The sequence below is a fragment of the Carassius gibelio genome, chromosome B4 (assembly GCF_023724105.1).
Source record: "Carassius gibelio isolate Cgi1373 ecotype wild population from Czech Republic chromosome B4, carGib1.2-hapl.c, whole genome shotgun sequence".
NCBI lineage: Eukaryota > Metazoa > Chordata > Actinopteri > Cypriniformes > Cyprinidae > Carassius > Carassius gibelio.
Genome location: NC_068399.1, coordinates 25,033,450 through 25,054,847, shown reverse-complemented (window position 1 = coordinate 25,054,847; position 21,398 = coordinate 25,033,450). Strand labels below are relative to the sequence as shown.

The window sequence follows — 21,398 nt, the reverse complement described above, 5'->3', positions numbered from 1 at the left end:
AATGATTTCAGAATGCTTTATCAATCAAACACACAAGACAAAAGTCCACAGCAACCATTGCAATGCTACTAACAAATATCATGAAAGAATTATGTGCAAAACATCATTAAACATGTCAGGCCTGTTGATCACAGACTGGAAAGTGCTTCACTGAACGGATGTATTGAAATATTGTGAAAAAGATATGCTTATGCCTGTCTGCCTCCTCTCCGGTCAATTTGGGTGATTTGAGAAATTGGCAGTCACAGCAGAAGGTTGATGAAGGTTAGGTAGTAGTCTGAAAGTAAGTCTCTCATCGCCTCAAGTTTGTGTTGCCCACCGCAGGATTTCCCTCAAAGAACCAAAAATACACAGATTCATCAAAGACCTGCTGTGATCCACAGCTTTGGTTCATTCTCAACGGACATCCATCAAACACAAAACTCAGAGAAGAAAACATTTAAAAGGCAATAATGAAATACTAAATACAATATTTGCACCTAGTTAGTGAATCTTTTAGTTATAGAACTCAAGTGAAATGTCTGTCCAAACATAGATTGTGCGCTGCCATACGCAAGTGTCAGGAACTGAAAACGTTAGAGAATATTTTTATATAATAAGGTATACTGTGCATTAAAACTACTGTAATTCATTATCATATGCAAGCCTACTTCTGCTATGGGATAAAAAAAAAGAAATGGTAATCGCAATTTTTAATCTCACAATTCGGACTTTAGAATTTTAAAATGTAGAAGATATAAACTCACAATTAACTCGCTTTTATTGTATATAAAGTTGCAATTCTAAGAAGTTTGAATTGTGAGATTTGTGACAAAAAAAAACAAAAACAACTACAACAAAAAAACGGAATTCTGAGAATTCTCAGTATTAGTTTACATTAGGTTTTCTCAGAACTGTGGATTTATATCTTGCAATTGTGGAAAAAGTCCAAATTGTGATAAACTCACAATTGAAAAAAAAAAAAAAATAATAATTGTACGATAAAAAGTTGCAATGACCTTTTTTATTTTTGATCCTGTAGCCAAAAAACAAGCTTCCATTCTCAGTGTTGATCATAAAAGGCAGGCTTAGTAGAGTTGTGAATTCTTTTATAACTGAGGATGTGGAGTGGAATGTTTCAGACACATCTGGCAAACAAACAAATAATCCCAACAATTTTCAAATGCATTACAAAATTGGAAAACTCAAAACGGTTTAAAGCAAAAGTAAAACAACATTTTCAAAAACATTACAATAAAGACAATATCCTGTGTTAAAGCAGCAAAACTGAACGTTAATTGAGAATAAAGAGGAATCTGATGTGAATGAGAGCTGGAGGGGATGAAGGTTGTGTCTGTGGTGTGTTTGGTACCCTGGGCGCACCCTGATGACCTCATCAGAGGAGAGACCGGGCAGGATATAAAGGGAGCAAGAGGGCTTGTTTTTCAGCGCCCTTTATTCTTTCCCTCCATGTGTCTTGTTCCTGTAAACCTCTCCACGCTCTACTTCAGCGTCTGTCGTCGTTTGTTTCTGTGAGGCACGAGGCTGCTGAACATCAACCGAGGATCAAACCTGAACCTGGTGAAACAGTGACAAGCGAGCTGGAAGTTAGACTTCCTAACATCTTAATAATAATAATAATAATAATAATAATAATAATAATACAGCAATTTCTAGTGAATGCTGAGTGTTGAAGTGTTAAGGAAGCACTGACTGTGAGTCGTAGACGCCTGGCGTTCTGCAGGACTGTCCCGAGCAGGACTGCAGCATCATGAGACGGTGGTTCATCTTCTCCAGGACTTCCTGATCGATGCTCTTGGCGATGTTGCTTAGCTGAAACGGGTCTGCTGTCAGGTTATAGACCTCCACAAACACCTGCAAGCAAAGATGCTGTGCTATTATTACAGTTATTAATACATATTAAATATTTTTTATTATACTTTGCAGTATTACGGTCAGTGCGCTGTTGGAAGCACTAGCTTTTATTTTTACCTCGTTATCATCAAATTCACAGTACTGTAAGTTGGCGGCCTGTGCTACTGTGCGGACGCAGGCGTACGTGTTATTGTATGAGTCTTCGCACACACAGTCGGGGAAGCACTCCTGCAGAGACAACATCTGTGTTACAGCACTCATTTTTTGTGGTTACTGTAATGACTGTTTATTTGTGGCACACAGAGCCTCACCGAGACCCCGGGGCCCAGCAGAGGGCAGGCTGGGTCTGAGATGTTGCTTCCTTCTCCCTCATATTCCACCAGTACATCAGATCTCCACGTGCTGCTGTTCCCTTTACTGGTCTGAGACACAAAGACAACTCAAATCGAACGCAACCCCTTGTTCATTTACATTCATTTAAGTTAATTATACTGAACCTGTAGCAAGAAACACTACAAAAAACAAGCATTATGCCCAAAATGACCAAGAATGCCAATACTTTAATGCATTTTTAATTTAATTAATTTCAAAGTTAATAAATTCAAACAGGATTCACCATGATAGGAAGAAATGACATCCCGTCCATCTGAGTTTCATTGACGCAGTATCCTGCGATGTCCAGGATTGTTGGACCCAAATCCACATTTGCTATAAGTAACTGTTAAAACAGATCAATTATTTACACATAAAATTAAAAAAAAAAGCTATAAAAAAATTATATAAAAACCTTTTCTGTTAATGTGAATATTACATATACATGCTATTATTATAGCGTGCATACACAAGGAAAAAACAAACAAATCTGGTTTAGAATAAAAAAAAAAAAAAACTATAAAATTAAATAATGTGAGAAAGTTAAAGTAAACTGGGGGGGGGGGGGGGGCTGGACTGAAGATACAGTGAAGAAATAAAATAAATACTATTAAGAAAATATATGTAATTTAGTTTTTTTATGGTTGTTTATATTACCGGGCTTGTCTGGTTGGGTTTGATATTAGGACCTCGCACCAAAAGAGGAACTCTGATATCAAATTCATAGAGTTGCCTCTTATCCATTGGAAGAGAAAACTGGCCTGAGAGACGAAACAGACACATGACAAAATAAAAGCTAGGGAAAGTAAAAAAAAAAAAAAACATTTCTTCTCTATATAACTCATTGTGTACCTGTGTGGTATCCATTGTCAGAGGTGAAGATGATGTAGGTGTTACTAAGCTCTCCTCTGACCTCCAGCTTTCTCACCACCTTCTCCACCAGGTCGTCTACAGATAGTAAAGTACGCCACCTGGTGGAACAGATCATCAGTGTCGCATTACTTCATGTGCAGTATTAATATCAAGTGCATGATTTAAAAGCGTCTGAATACCGTTTTCTGTAGGCGTTATCCAAGAACTCCACTGAAGAGTTGGTCATGGGCGTTTTTGCTTGTCTGATGAGCCAGTGCTTGTCCTGAAAAACAGGATGAAATGCCATCACATATTCAAAAGATGATCCAATCAGAATATTTCAGACACGTCAGGCCCGTACCTTGCCGTGTATGTTAAAGTTAGGGTCTCTTGGTGCTTTAACGTTGGGGAAACTGCTCTCGTACTGAGGAGCAGCTGTCCAGGGCGAGTGAGGGGCCGGTGTGGACACCATCATGAAGAAAGGCCTGCGGTTTGACTTGTTTTCCAGGAAGTCGATGGAAATATTGGCCTGGAAGGAATCAGAAGCCACTGAACATCAAATGCATGAGGTCTGATGTAGTCTCGTGAACACAGGTGAGATCTGCTCGTACCAGAACATCTGTAAGGTAATCTTCGCTGTAGTTCTGTCCATGCCGCTGCTCCCTGCCGTTCACCGACAGCGTGTAGTTGTAGTATTTGGAGTTTCTCTCCTGTAGGAATATGTTCAAATCATTGCAAATATTTCACTTTAAACAAATCTGGTTTAGAATCAAAACTCGTTTTCCGAAACCTGAAAATGTAAAAAAAATTGACATTACAGAAATACAAATTTAACTTAGAACATTTAAATAAAGAAATAAAACAGTTAAATTAAATAAAAATGATTAAAATAAAGAAAAATACTTTTTAATAAATCAATACATCCAAACATTTTTCCGGTCTTTGAAAAAATTAAACAAACCAAACCAATCTGCTCTCAGTGAGCTATGAATCATGGGAGCTGCTATTAGGAAAATAATTAGAATGGCTTCAGAAAACATTTCTTGCAGGAGTTCTTGTATCAGCTTCCCAAACATGCTATATTTTAGGCTACAAACTGTTTTCCTAACCTTTCAGCTAACATTAGATTTTACAGCACTGATGGGAAAGGTTGAAGGCCTTGTCAATGTATTCCAGCTTGTCATCTTTCTCTTTTTTTTCATTTCTTCATTTACCTTCAAAACTTTAACTGTTTTTTAAATTTCTCTTTTATTTTTTATATTCTACTCATGATTCCCATAAGTAAGCCTTCGGGTTATAGTATTCTCTCTCTCTCTATCTCTCTCTCTCTCTCTCTCTCTCTCTCTCTCTCTATATATATATATATATAATTAGATTTCATTTTTTGGTTTTCATTTGAATTTTGTTTCATTTTATTAGCTTTTTTTATTAGATTTTTATTATAAAAATATTTCTGAATTATTTTATTTTTAATTTCAGTTTTCAGTTAGTTAGTAATTTTAGAACTCATTTCAGTTAGTTGCAAATTTTCATTCAGTTTTTCCATCACAATAACATCACTGCTATATATGAACAGTCAAAATATTTTTACAGTTAAATGATTACATTATTAAAGGGGGGTGAAATGCTCGTTTTCACTCAATATCCTGTTAATCTTGAGTACCTATAGAGTAGTACTGCACCCTTCATAACTCCAAAAAGTCTTTAGTTTTACTATATTCATAAGAGAAAGATAGTCTGTACCGATTTTTCCCGGAAAAACACGACCGGCTGGAGGCGTGACGAGTGGGCGGAGCTAAAGAATCACGAGCGCCAGTAGGATTTTGCGTTGAGAGTGTTTGGAAGCTGTGACTTTACCGTGAGGAAAGCAGTTTTACTCACCGCCTGCGGTTCCAACACACGATCGTGACCCTTTTTCGTTGGGACTGCATTATCCTTAAGAAATAAACGATACGCAAATCCGGCGTCAAACTGGGCCTTGTTTGTAAAACAAGCATCTTCGAAATGCAGGGAACAAACAAAAACACTTGCACAACTCCGTTGATGCTCTGTAAAAATAAACTCCATCCACTGGTCCCTTAATGCTGTTTTTTTTTTGGTAATCTGTGCAGGGTTGTCTTGCCCTGGCAACCAAAAACACACTTCTGTGACATTTCGCGACGCTCTCGCTCTGATCAGTGAACGTCTGTTGTGCTCTCAGTTCTCTGCTATACGGGAGCGCGCGCTCTTCCGGCAGAAGTGCCTTAAGACCCATATAAGGAAATTCCGTTCCATCTAACGTCACACATAGCCATACGCGAAAAAAACTTTCCGAAACTTGTGACAAACCGGTTTCGGAAAACTCCTTCAAACGTACAAATTAATTTTTGAAACTTTGTCCATGTTTAGCATGGGAATCCAACTCTTTAACAGTGTAAAAAACTCAGTATGCATGAAATAGCATTTCACCCCCCCTTTAAATGATACATCTCCTGTCTTTTTCTTACCAGGGCAAACCAGTGATCCCAGCCTGGAGGAACGTGCTCCACACCTCCTGATTTTTTATTCCCGTACTATAGCAGAGAAACAGACACGGATGATTCAAGGTGATGAACCGTCAACTGATTCACCCAAAGAAAAGGTTTCATCAGTGTGAAAGCTCCCAGTATGTGTTTTCACCTCATTCAGATACTTCCCAGCAAAGAAGGTCTGATAGATGCCGTGTTTCTGAAGGAAGGCAGGGAAAGTCTCGGGCTCTTGGGTCTTCTGCCATGCAGTGCTGCTGCAGTTGCCCTCCAGCGTGTTGTTGACCACATGATGGTTATGAGGATATTTGCCCGTCAGGATGCTTGCCCGGCTGGGACAGCAAAGGGGACTGGCGACAAACTGCATGAGAGAAGAAATGACAAAAAGAGTTGAGAGATGCTGTGCAAATTAACAGATGCAATGGCAAACATGCATCCTGGTTGATCCTCAATGCACATTTTAATTGTTATGTCTAACAAATTTATAAATATTCTCATGTAGAACAATATAAGGGCTTTTTAAGCTTGGATGACATGCAAAATCCCATAGCACTTGTATGCAACAATGAAGAGATCTAGCACAATTTCTACTCACCGTGTTTGTAAAGGTTATCCCAGCATCACCTATCAGCTTTTTAGTCTTCACCAAAGGGATCTGTAGAACGAAAGATGGCAAGATTCTCGTGAAGCAGCTCGTTTAAGTTACTAAGCCACGATACATAAAAGTAAAATGCATGGAAGAAATCAAAACCACGGAGAATGACAACAAAAAACTACTTTCTTAGACAATATAACGTTACTCACCATTCCACCGGTAGACACATCTAGATCATCAGTCAGGATTAAAACTATATTCGCTCTGGGATTCATTTTAGCCTCGGCCAGACTGTTACAATGCAAAGTGACGCAGATGAGAATAACATGTAACATACCAAACGGAGAAGAAGCCATCTTTAGTGCCGAATTAAAAACACATAAAGCCATGACCTAAACGAGGACCTTTTCTTGAGATAAAAGCATTAAATTCTGTAAGGAAAGGAAAACGCTGGTGCAGCTAGCTTGCCTAGTCTTGTGTGCGAAATTACTAATCATACTATGGCGACTTTTTTCCTTCATGAATATTATGTAGACGTTCTGGCGTTGCTTGGTTACCTCTTGTGGCGTCTGGTCACGTAGCCTAATTTATATTCATAAGCCAGCCCTACAGCAGACTAGGATTCGCTCATTCGCAGGCATACTATAACGCCCATCTACCAACGTCTGCCTGACAGCCAATCAGATTCCAGGCCATTACTTTGCGTCATTAATATTCATACGCTTACCCGTCGTCATAGTAGGATTAATAAAACTGTCCTGTTTCATCACGTGGAGAGACGGAAGCCCCGGTCAGCTGATGTTTACGTTCAAAGGCATGATGTCATTCATAAAATGTATGTTTTATGGCATATGTGATCTCTTTTTATTATCTCGACTACTTAAATCTCTATTACGTCACAAAAGTTGTACAATATTACTATAATGCAGTTACTCGCTTTAATTTTGAAAACCATGAACTCAATTTAACCATATCAACATTTTAAAAATAATTCTAACGATCTTTTAGTAACTTATTTCGCCTTGAAAAAAAATAATGGTCATATTGGCGTGTATTTCAATTATTTTTTATTAAATTAAACTATTTTTTTTTTTTTTTTTTTGATAAAAGTAGTTTTTACCAAATACTTTTTATATTTTTATTTGAACACGTTCATTTAAAAACAACTGATGAATATTTCTCATTCACCTGTTGTTTCAAAACTTTGTTTGAACAGTTTCGGACGTGGGTTGAACTATTCCTGCTGCAGGGGCGTGCAATCAGGATTTAGAGCGTTCAGGAAGGAAACTGGAGCCTGGGAAAAGCGCTGCAAACCCCGCTCAAGGAATGGAACACACCCGGAACTCGAGTTCCTTATTGATTCATCTATAACACTGTCTGGTTTGTACTTGAGTGCAGCATGTGTGCACGAATGTTTAATGTTGAACTTTAAAGAGGGCTAAAACATGTCTGGTGTGGAAGTCGCCAAAGAGGAACTCAAGGAGATAGACATATGTGACATCTGCTCGGATGAGGAGAGCGGAGTTTTTCTTAACTCAGGTGCGTCGTACTTTGACGGCTTCTCAGCGTTTCACAAATGGGCTTCAAAAGAACGTTCAGTTTCGGACGGAAACTGTGAGTGCGCCAAAACAGCTTCGGTCTCACTGTGCAAGTGCGCAAATGTGCCTCATGGAGCAACAGCTGGAGAGATCCGTATGGAGAGAGCAGGAGGAGGTGTGTATTCGGATGAAGAGGACATGAGAGCGTCCCGCTCATCATCTATAGTGGACTGTCTGTTAGTGGAGCTCTATGACACGTACAGTAATAATGTCAGAGAGGTGGACAGCTCGACCGAAGCCTCTAGCTCAGATGCCTTCCTGGGCAGGAGTAACACTGGCTCCAACTTTCTCCAAGAACTTCAGGAGAAGCACACGAGGCGCCATCAGATGAAATACTTGGCTCAAAAAGGTGAGCCACTCACACAGTCAATGTATTTTTATTTATGTGAAGCACACACTATCATTTATTCCAAGAGTTTGGAATAATTACAATTAAGTTTGGAATAATTAAATTTTTTCATGTTTTTGAAAGATGTCTCTAATGCTTTTATTTAAAAAAAAATAGGCTACAGATAAAATCTGTTACATAGCAAAATATTACAATTAAGAATAACTGTTATATATATATATATATATATATATGTATATGTGTTGAGTCTTCTTTTAAAAACATTCAAATCTTAATGATATTAAAATCTTAAATATAAATTTTTTATTGGAAGTATTTGTGTTATATGAACTTCTACTGAATGATTGTTTGAATAATTTACAGAATTAAAATTTTTGAGAACCCATATTTATTTGTTCAAATCATGATATAAAATAAAGTCTAGATATAGTGTTTTATTTTTGAGGTTTTCTATCATTTTTCAAAATGTTTGTACTTTTTGAAATTATTATTATTACATTTTCATTTTTTATACTTATTTTATTTCATTTTTGGCTGTTCATTTGCTTCTGGAGTGGCATTACTCTTAAGCAATATTAAAATAAATTTCTCTCAATATGGTTAGGTTGTTTAAAATGGTTTTAGATGAAGTAATGTGCCACTTTGCAGAACTGACCCAGTTTTAATGCCACCTTTGTTTGTTGAAGTAACTGTATTGTTGTCTCAGGTGCTCAGGTTATTTGTAGGCCATAATGACAATTTACATACAGAGGTTACATACACAGTGTTAAATCCAAATGACCTTAATCTGTCTACATAAATTACAAGTTATGCACACATTAATCTGAGATTTGTGTGATTTTTCATTTTCCCCAAAATGAAGGCATTTCATATAGATTTAAACCAGCTTTATTTTGTGCTCAGGTCTGGAGGAGCTGAAGTGGATCATTCAGGAAGTGAAGTATCGTATTGGTGTGCAGTCGGCCACACTGGTGCGTCAGGTCAAGAGGAAGGACAGACTTCGGCAGAAGTTTCAGAAGAACTGTGATATAGTCACTGCCTGCCTGCAAGCCGTCTCTCAGAAAAGACGTAATTACAAATCATTCTCTCATTTCACTCCTCTTCCAGTCATTATTGCTTTAAGTAGTCAGTGTTATATTACCAAAGGCTTTCTTTGCTATTTGAAGACTAATGTATTCTAGATCGAAAGCATGTCTTTACTTTCACTGGCGCTTGATGTCTGTTATTCCTTAAAGGAATAGTTCACCTAAAAATGAAAATTTGCTGAAAATGGACTCGCACTCAGGCCATCCAAGATGTAGATGAGTATTTCTTAATGAGAACAGATTTGGAGAAATGCAGTATTATATCATCGTAATTTGTTGTGTAGCGTGCCCGACACCGCATCCAACATTTCTCCAAATCTGTCCTGAAGAAACAAGCTCATATGCATCTTGGATGACCTGAAGAGAAGTAAATTTTCTTTTAAAGGGGTTTGCAGTATAGTTTACATAGGTAGCGGTTGCTAAAAAGCTCTGGGTCCCATATATCAAATGCATTTTTTCTTCACCTTTTTCTAGTTCTCTGTTGATGTTTCAGAAGACAGTGCTCTCAAATATCTCGCCACTATCACAGGATTGACTCCTCCTCAACTTTACAACTTAATTATTTGCATTAGATTCAGAGCATAAACTATGTTCAATATCACTGAAACACAATCCATTTGGTTTCAGAGGCAACTCATTCATGTGATGAGTTTATGACACTTTCATGCAAATTTGCACTGTAAAGTTGTTGAACTATTGGTCTCAAATTTGTATTTGCATTTTGCTCACAAATTAGTAATGGTGTAGTCATTGTGCAGCAGTAAAACCTTTACACATTTGGATGCAATGAGTGCTTTTGTTTTATGTATTTGGCTCAGACACAAGTTGTCCAACAAATACAGTGGCCCTGCATCTTTTAATGTCTTTTTCCTCTATTTTATCTACATGCAGCATGACAAGTACTGTCAAACAGGTACAGTATGAAATCACATCCAAACCATTCATCAGTCAATGTCTATTCTTAATGCCAGAGGTGTCACTTTGTAGTTGTGAACACTGATCTATAATAGAGAATATATAGATCAGTGGTTGTGAATGGTTATGGTTTAGTTTTTTATTTGTTGGCATGTTTATTTTTGTAAACATGAGAAGCATGGTTTATTACTGAATGTGTGTCATAATTAATACTAGAATGCTTATCAAATGGAAATAATATAATAAACATTTTCTATATCAGGGCTTTTTTTTTTCGCCAGAAATTTTTCACCAACTGTTTTGTGTCTCTCTCATAAGTAGCATTAAGTCTGCTCTCTTCATAGGGTGAGTTCAGGTAATATTTGCTAACTTTTGAGCAATCATTAAGAAATGTTAATGATCAAATTTGCCTGATTTACCCTTTTGTTTGGATAGTTAGTTTAATTTGAAATAATTTGAGTCAAATTAAAATAAGATGACCTACATTTTTTATTTATATTTGCTTATTTCTTTCACTAATAATTAATGACTTCCTCAATGTTCAAACAGTACAAATGTTCCTTTGTAAACTATTCAGACTGCTTGTGTAAAATGACTGAATTTATGGAAATTAAACCATCTTATCCTTATTCATATCTCTAATTGGGTCCTAAATCAAGAATGTTTACTTGTATTCTTAAAGTAAAGGTTCTTTATTGGAATTGATGGTTACATGAAGAAGCTTTGGCATTCATAGAATTTCTCCATTCCATAAAATGTTTTTTAGTTTTTTATAAACGCTCCTCACACTGAAAAAAAAGAGGTTATTTTAAGAACTGTTTACTGTTGTTGTTGTTTTTTTTTTTTTTTACCAAAAATGCTGCTTCTGTGTCATCTCTGTGGAACCCCCCTTTTGGAAGTTTTTAAGAGTATATGGTGTTATATTTCCATATTCCTACTTGTTTAAGATTAAGGCTAAAGTTGGCAGCATGGCACTAGTCATGACTGTTCAAGTCATTGTTTTCTTCAGCTGTTTCTGGTCTGTAGCCCATCCTCCAGAGCTCCAGCGCTCTCTCCTCCCTCTCAACCCGGAATGTGACGCTCATATGTGGGTGTGACTGTGAGACACGCGCATCAATGCGATATTCCGCCTCACCCATCCTCCGCGTTCTGTTCGATCACCTTTGATGCTTTTATTCTATTTAAAGTTCATATGCTTTAAGTGCAGACAATGCATGTTCACGTATGATGATAAAGGATGCGCGAATGTGTTGTTTTCCTCTGATTTATTGATCGGGTCGATCATAACGAGTAGGATTTATTTTTAGATAAAATGATTCTCGGTATGAGATCGGTGTAAATGCGCGGTCAAACGGAGCCCTCAGGTTTTTCTCCAGATGAAGCAGGGACGGTTTGTTTCCTCTAAGAGGTCGAGGGTTTGTGTGAAACAGCAGAATGCAGCTGGAGGGGTCGGTAATATTATCAGTAATGTGCTGAAGAAACGCAACGGCATCTCCAGAAGAGCGCCGCTCCTGCTGTGCACCCTAGAGCCAGGTGAATACAGCATGCTTTTAAATATTATTTTTATTCGTTATTAATCTTTGCCCTGTCATTGTTGATACAACTATTGATAGGATTTCCTCCGCCCATTTATTTGCACTTTTGCTGAATGTAGAATGGTGTTTTTGTGATAATCAGGTGACCTAAAGGGCCTTCCCATATTATGTCGTATTCAATATATATTTTTCTTTTTGCAATATTAATATAACTGTGAATTATATATTTCAGTAAACTGTATAAGTAGTATATATGTTAATATAATAATTTTTAATGGTTTTGATTTTTTTTGTCCTGAAATTTGTTTAAGGGTTATTTTTGTCCCTTAAGAAATGATTTGTTATTAAGTAAATATTACTCTCTCTTTTAAATATTATTTCTGTATTAATTGGTCATTGCTTTAAAAGTTTTAGGGTAAAAGATGGCCCCTTTTAATATAACAGGTGTATTACACAGCACATGACTAATGCTTTTCGCTCAGACCCTTGTGTCGTGTCGTGTAATGGAACATGAGTGCAGTAGGAGCGCTGGAGGGATGATTGTAATCGTGTAGGTTAATCCGGAACAGAGCCGGCTGACGAGGGAAATGCAGAAATGGTGCCATTCTGCTCCTGATTGTTATTTATCGCATGGAACTATGACCGAGATGGACTCTGGTTGGTGTTAATTTCTTTTTATGTAGCAGAAAAAAAGGTCTGTAGGAGAAGTAGCCGCTTTCGTGTTGGTGAGGTAGAGTTGTTTATACGCGATTGACAGGATTTTGCTTATAGCAATGGCTACTGTGAAAGTTACATAACTGTAAAGAATTCATCGTGTTGTTATAACCCTTCATCGCTCAATATGACGCCTTTAGCATTGATAAGAAACAGGGTTTATTTCGCCTTGATACATGATGGTGTCGTGTATCCGGAAGAAACCGCAGGCGGAAGTGAGATTCAGCACCGCTTTGGAACGGACAGCGACATTTATCAGCCATTCGATCTCCCGCGTTTGGTTTCTCGTAGTCGATAAAAATGGACTAATACACTTGTCGTTTCCAGTAACTTTTTTTTTGTTGTTGTTCATTTATTCCTGTTAGACAGAAGCGACTTAAAAACATGAGTTAGGTAACCTGCCTGCCATAAATAATGAGCCACTGAAAGAAAACAAACCTCCATTATATATGAGTTACAAAAGGGATGTTAGTACATTTGTAAGAAGAAAGAGTATATATATATATATATATATATATATATATATATATATACACGCACACACACACTTTTCTGACCAAAACATTCCTCTTTTCTTGTTTAACCACTTTTCTTGTCTGTCCATTTTAGTTGGATATTTTTAATTTTTTTAATGAGTGGCGATTGCACAAAATCCCTTCATTCATTTGTTAACGAGACACCTGCAGCTCCAGAGGATACGTCTTTATGGTCATTATTGTCTCACTGATGTCCACTGTTTTGTCTTTTTTTTAAAATTTGTTATAGGGGTGGATACCAGATTGAAGTTCACCATTGAACCTTCTTTATGCAAGAACGGCTTTCAACAAGTATGTACCAGCTACCCACTGTTGAAGATGTGTCCAACTCCCCCTAAATAGATATAAATAAACATATAACATATAAATCATAAACATATAACACATAAAACATATAAATTGGTTAGCATGTTGATTGTTTGTGTTTGTTTTGCTCTGTAGTGGTACGACGCTCTGAAGGCAGTGGCCAGACTCCCAGTAGGGATTCCCAAAGAGTGGAGGAAGAGGGTAAATGTGTTGGAAATTTCTCTCTTTAGACACTGACAGGCAATGTTTTCATATCTATGACATTTTCTGTACTGTATAATGTTTGGGCTTTTTTTGGTATAGGTATGGCTGACCCTAGCTGACCAGTATCTCCACAGTATCTCCATAGACTGGGAGAAAACAATGAGATTCGCTTTCAATGATCGTAGCAATCCAGATGATGACACTTTGGGAATCCAAATTGTGAAGGTATGTGTGTAAATTAAGTCCAAATTGTGAAATGGGAACTCACAAAAAGTGATAAATGTCACATATTGCCTTTATTTTATATATATATATATATATATATATATATATATATAAAATATAGTGAAGTCACTAAATAGGCAGTATTAGTTGTACAGTCATTGTAAGCAAGCAAATAAATCATGGATTTAGAGTAGGCATTTAGCGTTAGAGATTTTTAATTGAATCAAGTCAGATAAAAGGTTATATGGTGCAGCGGGATATTTGCTCATTGTAGTGCGTCAGTTTGTGGGTAATGTAACAGTAGGTGTGTTTGTGTAGCTCTGGAGAGAGAGAGAAAGGTGATCTATCGGACACGTGTGGACACAAATGAGCAAAGTTCAGTGTGCCTATTTACATAAGAACAGAAGAACGCTTTGTTTCCCGCCTCGTTCAGGACCTGCACAGGACCGGCTGCAGTTCATACTGTGGCCAAGAGGCGGAGCAGGACCGCGTGGTGCTGAAGCGGGTGCTGCTGGCATACGCCCGCTGGAACAAGACTGTCGGATACTGTCAGGGCTTCAATGTTCTGGCTGCCCTCATCCTGGAGGTCACAGAGGGAAATGAAGGAGATGCGTTGAAGGTTTGCTTGGACACCTATGAGCTCTGTGAATTATATTTTTTAACCTTTATTTTTTAACCCTGGACCACAAAACAAGTCTTATGTCGCTGGGGTATATTTGTTGCTATAGCCAAACATACATTATATGGGTCATAATTATCGATTTTTCTTTTATGCCAAAAATCATTAGAACATTAAGTAAAGATAATTTTTCATTAAGATATTTTGTAAATTTCCTACCATAAATATATAAAAACTTCAATTTTTATTTGTAATATGCACTGCTAAGATCTTGATTTGGACATCTTTAAAGGCGACAGCTTTTTGCACCCTCAGATTCCAGATGTTCAAATTGTTGTTTCTCTGCCAAATATTGTCCAATCCTAATAGACCATATATCAATGGAAATCTTATTTATTCAGTTCTTAGATAATGTATAACATTTTTTGAAATATTTTGTAAAAATTGACACTTAAGACCAGGGTCACATTTTTTATTTATTTTTGAGGAGGCACCAGATTAAACTATTTTTAAATGCTATTTAAAAAAATATTTTATTTTATATTTTATTTTATTTTTACAAATTTTATTACATGCATGATTTTATTTTTTGTCTCCTTTTTTTCTCTTTCTTTTTGATTTACTTTTCTTCCCATTTGTATATATTTTTTTTAATATTGAATTTAAAAATATTTAATTCCTTTTTTTTTAAGTTATTTAGTTGGTCAAATCGCATAATTGTTTAAAATATTTTATTTTTTATTTAACACATATTTAATAATTATTTCATGCATTCATATTATTATATAAGCAAGTAAATATGCTAAAATTCATTATGTTTTATTACTGTTGTTTTGAAAGGTGATGATCTATTTGATCGATAAAGTGCTCCCCGATAGTTACTTCGCCAATAACCTGCGTGCCCTCTCAGTGGACATGGCTGTGTTCAGAGATCTGCTGCGACTGAAGCTTCCAGAACTTTCTCAGCATCTCCACCATCTCCAGAAAGTAGCCAATCGGGAAGAAGGAGGTGTGTAGTAACCCTGTGTATCTATAGCTTACGGATGCAAAAGAACAATGTCTGTTCCAGGTCAACTGCAATGTGTCAGCATTGTGTTTCAGGGAGCTATGAGCCTCCGCTCACCAACGTCTTCACCATGCAGTGGTTTCTGACCATGTTTGCCACTTGTTTACCCCATCACACCGTGCTGAAGATCTGGGACTCGGTCTTCTTTGAGGGCTCTGAAATGCTGCTGCGTGTAGCTCTCGCCATCTGGGCCAAACTTGGAGAGTAGGTTTATCAATCATCTGTCCATGATAGAGAGTGGCAGAATAGGCCAGATTCCAAAGAAAGATTGGATCTTGTATCAAGTGTTCTGCATCTCTCTCTCAGGCGAATTGAGGAGTGCCAGACTGCTGATGAGTTTTATAGTACTATGGGCTGCCTGACGCAGGAAATGCTGGAGCACGACCTTATCGACTCCAGTGAACTCATGCAGGTTGAACTAAGCATATAAAAGATCTTGAATAATTAAAGTCATTAATAATATATAAACATTATCATTTAACTAAATCAACTATAGTAGCTTTAATGTTGCAAAATAGTGATAAAAATGCCGAAAGTTTGCTTTTGGGGCTAAAAGCATGTGTTTTTCGTCCTGACAGACGGTCTACTCCGTGGCCCCGTTCCCGTTCCCCCAGCTGGCTGAGCTCAGGGAGAAATACACCTACAACATCACCCCGTTCCCGACCCCTGTCCGAGCGAACAGCAGGTATGAGAGCTGAAGACACTCGACACCCACAGCACAGATGGCATCCGTGAGAGTTTAGTAGTCATAACACGTGATCGTGACTGCAGGGTGTTGTTTTATGACACATATTATTGTATATTGGCATGCAAATATCAAATGCAAATGTTCTTCACAAACGTTATACTCAGTTTAAACATCATTTTTTACTTTTAAAAAGAGATGTAGGCAAGCAACAGTGCAATAGTAAAGCATGTAAATTTTTCTTGTATTTCTCTCCATTTAAAAATATTTATTAACATATTTCGGTTATTATTTAATTTATTTTGGATTATCTGTAAATGTTTATTTTATTTTATATTTTATTAATTTTTAAATATTTGTTTTCCATTTTATCTATCTATTTTACTCTGCAAAATATTGAATTAGTGTGAGTGTTTAATTTTTTTATTATATTATATTTTAATGTATTTAAATTTTATTAATTTTATTTTATTATATTATTTAAAAACATTCTAAAAAGTCATATTTTTCAATTGTATTAATTAATTTCTTCATATTGTCATACTTAATTACTTCATGTTAAAGCTTAGAACTGTATTTTTGTTTCTGTTTTTAAAATATTAACTATTTTATTAATAAATACAAAAATGATTGTTACATAATCTAATCTGCATAATATATTATATTTAATTATTTAATACATTTTCTGGGTTGTTCTATTTTTTTTTTTCATATTATAATGTCTGTTTTATTTTATGCAATATATTGTTTTGTTTTTTCCCCATGTATAGTCTTGCACTCCATGGATGGGAGAGTGATGATGATGATGCTGACATGGATGATGAAGACTATATTGTCACCGCTCTGGGTTGCCTGGGGCCTCTTGGAGGACTTCTGGCCCCTGAGATCCAAAGATACCAAAAGCATCTTAAAGGTCTGTGTCTAAAAAAGCTTTCGTAAGCCAAAAGCTGAAAGCAATTTTATATTTTCGTACACTATTTAATAGTGCAGTCTGTGAGGTTACAAACTTAACTCCTGCTTCATGATTTATATCCTGCTGAACACAGGAATTTATCAAATGCACAAGATGTTTCATATGGTGTTTAACATTTCATGTGTCTCTAAAGCTGTACTGGCAGTGTCAAAATAAGGGTGATCTCATGGAGTAATGGAAATATGAGCTCAGTGTACCTAACCCTGGCGAATCCTTCCCAATCCTGTCTGAATTTGTCCTCAAATGGATTGAATTCTCAATGCATTTGTTAGTTCTTGTTGTCTCTGAGGTGGGTAGACTCTTTCCAGCTGTCCTTAATTATAGCCTTCAGTTCCAGTGCAACTAAACAAATGAAAGGTTTGGAAAGGAGCCGACGCAGCCATTACTCAAGTTACCCAATAAAACGTGTCTCAGATTTTTTTCTTTGTGTTTTCATCTGCCCTGCAGAGCAGAGAGCGGAGCAGAGCTCTCACGACAGTAACATGGCTGAGCTGAGTCCCGGGGCGGTGGGCGCGGGGCGGGCCGAGCACCAGGCGGCCATCAACAGCATGATGCTGGAGCGCATGAGCACTGACATCAGCGCGCTGAAGAAACAGTACTCACGCATCAAACAGAAACAACTGCAGCAGGCTGGGCTCCTGTACATCCACACAGGTACAGTGTGGGCTTTACAGTTGTAGATGAGTTCAGGAAGTGACTGAATGTAGTGTGGGTCAGTGTGTTGTGACATTTTTCCCAGGACCTCCAGTGGAAGCGGAAACTATTGAACCTCATCGAGCCAGTAAACAGCAGAAGCACCACACTGGTACTGATTTTGATGGGTCAACTGTGGTTTCATTCTAGATAATTGGTGTTTTGATCGGTTTCGGGTCTGCTACTGTGTATTGCAACAAATCATACTTCGTTTGGCATTATTGTGATGGTTAAATTGATTAAAAGAATTTTTTCTTTGCAGGGGATTGGTATATGTTAAAGCTTGTTAATTATTTCTCAAAATATTGGCACAGACAATATGGGCAGCACACCAACATAATGCCGTTTTACTTTAGGAGTCCAGAGTTCAAGCCCCTGCTCACTGACCTTTCCCGATCCCATCCGCTTCTCTCTCTCCCACTTTGCTTTCTGTCTGAAAATACCGTCCTAAACTAATAAAAGCAAGAATGAATATATATATATATATATATATATATATATATATATACTGTGCAGGTGCATCTCAATAAATTAGAATGTTGTGGAAAAGTTTATTTCAGTAATTCAACTCAAATTGTGAAATTGTATTAAATAAATTCAATGCACACAGGCTGATGTAGTATATGTCTTTTGGTTCTTTTACTTGTGATGATTTGGGCTCACTTTTAACAAAAACCCTAAAATTCACCATCTGAACAAAATAGAATACTTCATAAGACTAATAAAAAACTCATTCTTAGTATGTTCATTTACTGTACATGTACTCAGTACTTGGTAGAAGCTCCTTCTGCTTTAATTACTGCCTCAGGTCGGCGTGGTGTGGAGGTGATCATTTTGTGGCACTGCTGAGGTGGTCTGGAAGCCCAGGTTTCTTTGACAGTGGGCTTCAGCTCATCTGAATTTATTGAGCTCTCGTTTCTCAATTTTTTCTTGACAATAGCCCATAGATTCTCTCTGGGGTTCAGGTCTGGTGAGATTGCTGGCCAGTCAAGCACACCAACACCATGGTCATTTAACCAACTTGGCGATGTGGGCAGGTGCCAAATCCTGCTGGAAAATGAAATCAGCATCTTCAAAAAGCTGGTCAGCAGAAGTTGCAGTGACTTTGGTTTTCAAAAAACAGTAGACCAATACCAGCAGATGACATTGCACCCCAAATCATCACAAAACTTAAATTACTTCAGTCTGTGTGCATTGAATTTATACCGATTTTTGTGAATGACCCTTTAATCTTTTGGTTTACTTTGCTGGATATAAATGATGAAAAAAATAAACATTTAAAATAAGATAAATGGTCTATGATTAATTTCATGAAGTGTGCAATTAATTGCAATTAATCACAGAAAAAGGGTGTGATTTAATTAGAAAAATGTTATCGATTGACACCCCTAAAACAACAAAAACAAAATATATATAAATATATATATATATATATATAATTTTGATTGATTGATTCTTACTCATTGATATTGATTCTTCACAGATAAGTGTCCAGCCACCAGTATCCTTCCCTCTCAAATCGGTCCCTCCCCTGTGGTCAACCATCTTCTACTGGGCAGGAGGCCCAGACCTGGTCAGAGGCCCCCAAAGAATGGGGTCATCCATAACGGTGAAGGTCCTCAAGCCCACTCCACACCCAGCCAAGATCAGATGATTCGGGCCAGACATCACTCGCCCTGGAGAACACATGTGCGAGCGCACCGAAGGAACATCGCCAGGGCACGGGCGCAACTCGGGTTTGATGATTCTCTGGAGATAGAAGATGAACAACTGAGCAAAACAGAAGAAACATCTGAAGAGGGAACACGTGAGGATGAAGAGCAAGAAAATTTGGAGACTGTGAGCTCTGGAGAAGGAGAAGATCTCCAGGAGATCAACAAGCACTTGTCTTCTTTGGAACTGGAACCAGAACATTCATCTGAAGCTTCTGATCCAACTCCACAACCAGACACAGCTTCTGCATCATCTCCAGAACTAGCTTCTGATCTATCTACATCATCTCCAGAACCAACTTCTGATCCATCTACATCATCTCCAGAATCAACTTCTGACACTCCTACACCAACTCCACCACCAGAAGCACAGCCAGAGCCCAAACCCACAGCCTCAGCTCCGCTCCCATCCACCCGCCGTCCAGGTTCAGACTCCTCTAGCTCAGAAAGTGGAGGCTCCCTCAAAAGAAGCCCTTCAACGTCAGCAGGAGAACCTCCGAAACCACAGCAGATCTTCTCCCCATTCCCTTGCATCAAAACCCCTCGCAAGTCCGCCACTGCCAGAAACTTGGGCCTCTACGGTCCAACTGCCAGGACTCCAAACGTACACTTTCCCCAGATGAGCAGAAGCATGAACCATATTGGAAACACCACAAGGCGGCGATGATGAATCGTCGACTACAGACGAGCACATATTTAATTCTTCATATCAATACATTTGGGTTCAAAACTCCAACCACGAAAGCACATCTCTAGTATGTTTCCAGATGCTCCAGAACATCTACATTTAGGAACAATATTGGATGATTTAATGCTTCCATGAAGTTTATAACATGAATTTATGAAGGCTGTTTCTTGTGTTAACCCTACCTAAACATTTGGGAATCATACCTGACATTGAAAGTATCTCTTGTTGCATGTTCAGGTTAGCAGTATTCACTACAATGCACTATGTATGTTAACTTACATGCTTCAAAGCTCTGAAAATCACATGTATGTAAAATACTCATGCTAAATGACTGGGAAATGCTGCAGTTCTGCACTATTTAATCATATAAAGTTAACCAATTTTCCATGTTCGCTTGTTTCTGTTGTTTTAACAACACTTGTGTTCATTTTCCAATCATGCCAAGCCATTCATGTTTCTTTTATTTTGATCTTTCCTTAGTAAAATATTTATTTATCATCTGAATGACCCAAGTTGTTGTCATGAAGTTTTCTTTTCTGATGCTCTGGTTAAAACTCTCCTGCAATTTAATGTCCATTTGAATGTTTCTCTTCTCTATTCATCTCTGGTGCTTATGAGTAACGGAGGATCACAAATGCCCCACAAAGAATAAAAGACTTGCAAGTATGATTAAAATAATAAAAACGCTTCAGTTTCTACTTATTTCTGTTGTTTCCACTCCAATAAGTAATTTGTGTTTGTTTTTGAATTAAAACCACAATATTAGTTTTTCAGGCATAAAATGATTTTACATAAAACATAAGGCATAAAGAATACTTAAAGATTCTTAAAGAAATTGTTATCCAGCGACATGCATGAACTGAATGGAAATGTATGCATGTTCTTATGAATGTGGCATATTCTGTTGTTTTGAACCAAAATAACCACCAGTATCTTACACTGACATGATTATATGAGTGTCTTCTGGGCATTTAATCTTCCATCATTACAAGGAACTGATGAATAATTGAAATGTAAGATGCATTCAGCCTGAAGAGGTTTTATATTAAGCCCCTCAAAAATCTTTTAGACACGTTTTTAGATCCTTCCATACTGTAAAGAATTCTTGGTATGATGTGTAAAATATCAAATCAAGGCCTGTGCTTGCTCAAGTCGTCCTGAAACTCACTGCAATATAACCAATACAACTGGTTTAACTGCAATAATAATTGTTTGTCTGTGGTGTTGCATCAGTGTGTTGTGAGAATGTAGGCAAAAGCAATTCCTCTTCTGCAACTTTAATGCATGGTGTTGAGCACTTTGTTCATAGAAACGGTTA

At 37.3% G+C, this 21,398-nt stretch overlaps 2 protein-coding genes across 6 annotated transcripts; one reads left to right on the top strand and one right to left on the bottom strand.

Annotated features, from left to right (window-relative positions):
• Positions 1-2: 2 nt before the first annotated feature.
• gnsa (glucosamine (N-acetyl)-6-sulfatase a) lies at positions 3-6,743 on the bottom strand. Its single transcript, XM_052554266.1, has 14 exons — positions 6,387-6,743; positions 6,178-6,237; positions 5,737-5,943; positions 5,565-5,630; positions 3,690-3,788; positions 3,440-3,607; positions 3,279-3,361; positions 3,079-3,197; positions 2,884-2,987; positions 2,471-2,572; positions 2,166-2,276; positions 1,972-2,082; positions 1,694-1,854; positions 3-1,557 (listed from the first exon to the last, which is right to left on the bottom strand). The coding sequence occupies exons 1-14, from the start codon at positions 6,564-6,566 to the stop codon at positions 1,482-1,484; spliced, it is 1,647 nt and encodes a 548-aa protein (XP_052410226.1). The 5' UTR covers positions 6,567-6,743; the 3' UTR covers positions 3-1,481.
• Positions 6,744-7,458: 715 nt separating this feature from the next.
• On the top strand, positions 7,459-20,764 carry tbc1d30 (TBC1 domain family, member 30). Of its 5 annotated transcripts, XM_052555179.1 has the most exons (14): positions 7,459-8,124; positions 9,028-9,192; positions 13,139-13,200; positions 13,351-13,416; positions 13,519-13,644; positions 14,078-14,263; positions 15,104-15,272; positions 15,365-15,533; positions 15,636-15,741; positions 15,908-16,014; positions 16,785-16,927; positions 17,435-17,641; positions 17,727-17,792; positions 19,164-20,764. In XM_052555179.1, the coding sequence occupies exons 1-14, from the start codon at positions 7,623-7,625 to the stop codon at positions 20,057-20,059; spliced, it is 2,970 nt and encodes a 989-aa protein (XP_052411139.1). In that variant the 5' UTR covers positions 7,459-7,622; the 3' UTR covers positions 20,060-20,764. The 5 variants fall into 5 exon arrangements, with proteins under 5 accessions (XP_052411139.1, XP_052411141.1, XP_052411142.1 ...); XM_052555181.1 differs by lacking the exon at positions 17,727-17,792; XM_052555182.1 differs by lacking the exons at positions 7,459-8,124; positions 9,028-9,192 and adding an exon at positions 11,228-11,657.
• The last annotated feature ends 634 nt before the right edge of the window (positions 20,765-21,398 follow it).

Bases quoted from the DNA above. Each gene is read 5' to 3' on its own strand.
- gnsa (XM_052554266.1), bottom strand. From the start codon at position 6,566: ATGGCTTTATGTGTTTTTAATTCGGCACTAAAGATGGCTTCTTCTCCG. The intron at 5,631-5,736 runs GTGAAAACACAT...TCTCTGCTATAG, and splicing joins CTGGGAAGTATCTGAATGAG to TACGGGAATAAAAAATCAGG. The intron at 2,083-2,165 runs GTGAGGCTCTGT...TTGTCTCTGCAG, and splicing joins TGCTGGGCCCCGGGGTCTCG to GAGTGCTTCCCCGACTGTGT.
- tbc1d30 (XM_052555179.1), top strand. From the start codon at position 7,623: ATGTCTGGTGTGGAAGTCGCCAAAGAGGAACTCAAGGAGATAGACATA. The intron at 8,125-9,027 runs GTGAGCCACTCA...TTTTGTGCTCAG, and splicing joins GAAATACTTGGCTCAAAAAG to GTCTGGAGGAGCTGAAGTGG. The intron at 15,534-15,635 runs GTAGGTTTATCA...TCTCTCTCTCAG, and splicing joins ATCTGGGCCAAACTTGGAGA to GCGAATTGAGGAGTGCCAGA.